This window comes from Merops nubicus, unplaced genomic scaffold (assembly GCF_000691845.1).
Source record: "Merops nubicus isolate BGI_N331 unplaced genomic scaffold, ASM69184v1 scaffold8149, whole genome shotgun sequence".
Classification (NCBI taxonomy): domain Eukaryota; kingdom Metazoa; phylum Chordata; class Aves; order Coraciiformes; family Meropidae; genus Merops; species Merops nubicus.
This window is the reverse complement of record NW_008633005.1, coordinates 25,126-30,903: the sequence shown is the minus strand read 5'-3', so window position 1 is coordinate 30,903 and position 5,778 is coordinate 25,126. Positions and strand designations below refer to the sequence as shown.

At 42.3% G+C, this 5,778-nt stretch overlaps 1 protein-coding gene across 1 annotated transcript in view; it reads right to left on the bottom strand.

Annotated features, from left to right (window-relative positions):
• Window positions 1-729: 729 nt before the first annotated feature.
• LOC103780414 (diacylglycerol kinase iota-like) overlaps window positions 730-5,778 on the bottom strand; it is a 12,325-nt gene continuing 7,276 nt past the window's right edge. Inside the window, exons 2-4 of the mRNA XM_008948085.1 lie at window positions 4,156-4,192; window positions 2,743-2,842; window positions 730-1,322 (exon numbers count right to left, since the gene is read on the bottom strand). Coding sequence (XP_008946333.1) covers window positions 1,206-1,322; window positions 2,743-2,842; window positions 4,156-4,192 — 254 coding nt within the window. The 3' untranslated portion in view covers window positions 730-1,205. The remainder of the gene's footprint in view (window positions 1,323-2,742; window positions 2,843-4,155; window positions 4,193-5,778) is intronic.

Below are 5,778 nucleotides of genomic sequence, written 5' to 3'. Positions count from 1 at the left end.
CAAAGAGCTGTCACTTGTCCTTCTCCAGTTGGGACAGCCTCTCTGAAACTGTTGCCTTGGGGAATAGGATAGTTTACAGTTTCGGCCAAAGAAGGTTTTCCTATTCCAAATGTGACCAGGGTGGTGCTCATTTGTTGACAGCAGTAAACCTAGGCTGACTGCTGATGTTCTAGGTCTTCCTACATCTGGCTGCAATGCTGAGGGGGCTGAGTCCAGAAGTCAGTCCACCAGAATCCCCTCCATCTTGCACAAATCTCTCCCCAGTGTAAAACCCATCCTTTCAAAAGCAGAAAATAGTGATCAACTCTTAGGCAGGCCTGAAACCTGAGCAGAATCGGGTCAGTCATTATATGCACAATAGTGACTTAAGAAACCTTGCTGGTAATATTCTGCTCTGCCATAGAATGTGGTGTATCCCATATAACTCCTTTCCATACAAATTACTGTCTCATGAGGGTACCATAACCATATACCCAGCAACAACCAGGAGGTTAGGTTTTGTTACTCCTGTAAATCTAACTGTCTCACACTCTGGGAAACAAGGCAATAGGCAGAGTCCTCTCCAACAGTGAGAAAACTCTGCAGTGATGGAGCAATGGGGATGCAGCTTCCAAGAGGATGGCAAGTGAGGGAATGCAGCCAGTAAAAATGTTTGGTTTTTCTTAAGGGCATCCAGAGTGCCTCAAATTTTTTGCGACTGCCTGACCATTTGTGAACTTAACACCAAGGAAACAGGTACTATTTAACTGATGAAAAGTGAGAGGAATGGGAGAATAAAAGGAATGCATAAAACTGTAGGGATGGAGGAGGGCCTGTTTGGGTATTTTAATGTCCCAGTTAGTTTGGTTCCCCCACAGCCTCTTTTCTGCTTCCTTTTTTCTTTTCTTTTTTTTTTTTAATAAATTATACAGATGAACATGGGAGAAGTTCATGCTACTTGCTGGAAGCAATAAAGGTAAATTTCCATGGCCCATGAATTCCACAGACCTTTGAGTGCCCCGCCTCGTCCATCATGGGCTAACTTATGGAACCTAACTGTTCCGTGGCAAGACTCAGTAGCCCTTAGAAACTGGTGGCATGTCCTCAGGTATTTTCCATGAGAGTGAGAGACACGTTGATTCCATCAGCTTCTTCCTGACATGATGCCCGAGTGCCTCAGGTGCAGCCTTGTGATTTCCAAGGATCCTCTTTGATGTTTTCAGACATCAGACTGCTGTCTCCAGGTCCTCATGGGAAACCATTTGGTAGTTTTGTCGACTCTCCAGGTATGAGGCCAGATCTGGGTCACCAGCTTGCTGAGCCCTGTCACGAGGGGTCTTACCCTATAATAAAGAAACATGAAGAGAAAGTCTTGTGCTAACATGTTTAGAAGAACAGATGAAAGCATAAACCAGAGAAATTACTGCAGGAAGGAGAGAAGCAAATCTGGAGAACTGACTTGTTGTACAAGTTGGTGCTATGTTTTTCTATCAGTCATGACATTCTGAAGATTTTGAAAGTTCTTGTGTCATTTACGACAAAGCATACAGTTCGCCGAGGACATGCTATCTGATACATCACACAGAAGGGCTCACATGCTGGAAGGAAATGATTTTCCATTCTAGGGCTACAATGCCTATGTAAACAAATATGATGCAGAGTACTGCAAGGTGACACTAATGCACTTCACAGGCTACACACTTTGCTAAGGATGTGCAGAGAGTAATGCCCAACATTTGAGATGAGTTCAATGTGTCTCATTCTACCTCAAGTACAAATAATTTTTCAGTGCATCCATTTGCTACTCTTATATGAGCTATCTTACAAATACTGTTAAACTGGACCACAAGTCTTGATCCTGAACTGTGAAAAAATATTTGAAATACGTTAATGTATCTCCACAAAACCCACTCTTGCTCCTTGGATTTTTGGGCAGATGAAGATTTACAAGTCAAAACCACCTGTCTGGATTTCAGCTGTTGCAGAAATTATCTTTTGCAATGTACAGCACTCTTATCTGAAAAACAGATGATCTTTCTCCCCCTTATAGGCTACCCTACACAGCACAATACAGTAGGAATTATTTTGAATTGTCTTGCTGCAGCAAAGGTGCTTCTGACTTAGGAACCCAGAGATGCAATCACCTCTCAACTGCTGATCGCAGGATGCTTATGTTCAGAAATGCCAGAGGGGCAGCTTCTGGACTGTGTTGCTAAGTGGTCAGATTGTTGTATTGACAGAATATTCCTAGGCTTTAATTTTGCCCAGACTTCTTTCTCATCCAAGCATACACCAAGGAAGGGTTGTGGTTGATGTCACATCAATGAGTATAGGGGTAAGTGAGGGCAAAAGAAAATGGTCAACCATCCTCACAAAGCAAGTCAGCCATAATAATCAAGCCTCCCAGATGCTATGCAATCACAAACCAAAGCTCCCTCAGGTGGTCCTTGCCCACAGGCCTCTCTTTTGACCACACAGGAGGAAGATGCTGCTGTGCCATGGAGATGTCTCATTCACATCCAGTGCACCAAAAAGTTTGAGGCCAGGCTCTCAGAATGGTGAAGAAGACCCACGTTGGGGACTGCACTGAAGTCTCTTGTACTTGCTAAAATCAATACAGTTTTCTAAATAAAAATAGCTTGTTTAAACAGAACTGCTTTTAGCACACATGAGGAAGCCTCAATGCTGTGAACATCAGGGACGGATGTGGATCAGTCTCACTTAGCTGCAGTAGTTTAAAACTGGCTCAGGGGGCTGGGTTACCTTGGAGTCCGTCTTCCTCAGAGAGGCTCCCGCATCCACCAGGAGCTGGCAGACAGCGCGATGACGCTGGCAGGCTGCCTTGTGTAACGCCGTCTCACCCCTAGACCAAAGGACAGAAACTGTCAGTGAGACACATCACACCAACATATGGACATTTATGAAGTATGAGGTGCAGAAGACAGAAAAGGGTTCCTTATTTCTGTGAGGTTCTCTCTTGCTGGCAGAGGTATACTTGTGCACTCGCTCCCTTAGCATCTACACCCTTTAACTCAGTAGGAAAGCCCGCAATGCACAAGTAGCCAGTACATAACTTCCAAAGTAACAAATGACAAAAAATACATGTAATAGGACATATCTTGCACTTACCTACCCAGAAAGTGAGAGTGCATAAAGGAACTTCAGCCTCAGTCCACAACAAGGTAAGTTGAAATGTTACTAAGTGACATTGTAATGAATCTGCCTCTGCTGCATGAGAACCAGATTCAGCGTGGGGTACTATCTGACTACCCCCTGAAGATCAACAGAAATTCATGCTGCCAGTTACAGCTTGAACCTTCCCTTTTCAAGTGTTAGCAGTAGATGAACATTTGTAAAGGGAAGCCCTCATAGCCATGGTCACTTGCACTTTATTTGCATGGCTGTGCTATGCTACTGGGTGAAGAAAAACAAGTAGTCCATCCAGACTACATCATCCCTAGACTGCAAACGTACCTTGTGCAGAGCCTTTCTGGTGTTCTCTGTTAGAACAGCAGGGCACTGTGGGATGATGAACGGTAGGCTTAAACCCTATGAGGAAGATGACTTTCACTTTCCATATATTTCACACACTTCCCAGGATTATTCATGCTTCCCTTACCTAGTCTTTGTGGCATCTTGATTATACAACATGATGTAGAGCAATTGGGAATTGGAAAGTAAAGAGTTTTTGAATAGTAACAGAGGAGTTTGGAGTTTTAGCTACTTGAAAGAAACCTTCAACTGCACACGTTGTGGCCACATGGGACAGCTAGGGTATAACACCCTGGATGAATGAAGAAGGAACTGCAGAAAAGGTGTAGAGCAAGAAAAGTAATTTCCTGACTTCTGGAATTTACTTTTCAGGTTGGTTCCTCAGTAACTGGATGCCAGAAACACCAAAGTACAACGCAGGACTTCTGTTCCTCCAGAAAGAGTGAGGAGGCATGGGAAGCAATAGAGAGGAAGTGCTTTATGGAATTCAAGAAACATTTGGTTTAGGACAGAAAGCCATATATGAGATGGTGGTTGTTTGGGTTTAGGGGGACTTTTGTTTGCTTTTAAAGAGCTGTGCCAATTTACAAGGGTTTTTTTTATTTGAAAGTTTGCACTTGGAAAACAAGAGAAGTCTGCTAGGCTAATGCACGTCATGTGAAGGGCAGAGTAGGTTGTACTTACGTTTCACTGTCTGCCATATCCAGTAATTCAGATGGACCTGCAAAAGACAGTCAGGTATGTCATACAGCATTGCCTACATTGTTAAAAGAGTATGACTACCAGGGGAAGATTCCCAGTGCAAATATATGACAGAAGTCAACTGAGAGGTCAATTTACACAAACATACCAAGCTTCAATGTAATATTTGCTTGTGCAAGCCCTTGCACTAGCAAAATTTTAAATTCACAGTCACTGCTGGGAGCATCAGCACCAGGAAGTAGCTGCCTCTAAATTCTACTGGGAATGAATATTCATGAAATTTATTTTATCACTTTTCACCTTGCTCACAGAAATAGTTCCCTTAAGTACAGTGTATTGAGAACACTGGTACACTGGAAACCTTGATATATTGCAAGTTAAAATCTACTGTTAGTACTAGAAGGAAAATGTCATTAGGAAGTTGAAATTAGCCAAAATTCTGTCCTGAATGACATCTCTGTGCTACTCTATTTAACAGCGTTATACAGAATGCAGATCAGGGTGGAATATTCCCAGCGGTCTTTAAATTGATATGCAAATCCTGTACTCTGTTGGTTAGCAATAATCAGGAAAGTAAGATTAAGAAAAACAGAAAAGATTTAAGTGGGACAAAATAATACATTTATGCTAATGTTCTTTTGTCCTTGATATTCACTACAGGCAGATGTTTATAGCAGCAAATTCCATCACTGAATTACAGTGATATGGAAAGGCTAGGATCTGGATAGCATTTGAAATGAGAAAAACTTTTCCCTTTGCAGTCTGTCTTATTATTCTTCTCTCCACTGCTCTGGAGCATAGTGCCAGATGGTATGGGGCAGTTAGCAAGGCAAACAGTGAAACTTTACAGGAATTTTCCTTTCTCTACATCAATATTTATCTTCAGCACATTTTGACTTTGAAATTCAAGAGTCCTCAAGAGCTTACAGCAAATCTCATCTGAAACTGAGAAATTTCACACTACTTGCTTACAAAGGCCTACACACAACCTCTCTATACTCCTTTCACTCTGGGTGTGTGTCAAAATGGATCAGAGCAGCCTGTTTCTCCTTCACTGCTTTTACAACATATACATGAAGTATCATTTGAGGCAGCTGGCTGCCTTGGCTCCAGCTCCAGCTGCAGGTAGGTCCTTTACTTCATCTTTTGTCATCATGAGAAAGGGGTGGGCAAAGAAGTAGCATGTTAGTCCCTAGTGCACAAGGCACTGCATACCTATTGTGGCAGTTCTCCAAACTCATTAGCCACTGTCAATTTTTAATGTACAGCACCCTGACTCTACCACTGCACATCCTCATATCCACACTTGTCAGTTATGTGTTCACTCCTCCTTATCAAAAACAAGAATCGCCCATTACCCCAGAGTTCCCACAATCATGAAGAAGGATACAAGGAAGTAAGCAGGGCCCCATGTTAAGTGAAAAAAAAGATAATGCCTGAGAAACTAAGAAGAAGTTAAAAAAAACCCCAAAAAACAAAAAACACACAGATGAAGAAAAAGACTCTTTTACATACCTCAGGAGAAAATCATGTTCTCTTAAAAATAAAGGCAATTCCCTATGGCTTCCTGTAATGCCACATCCCAGTGATGGGTAATCAGGAATG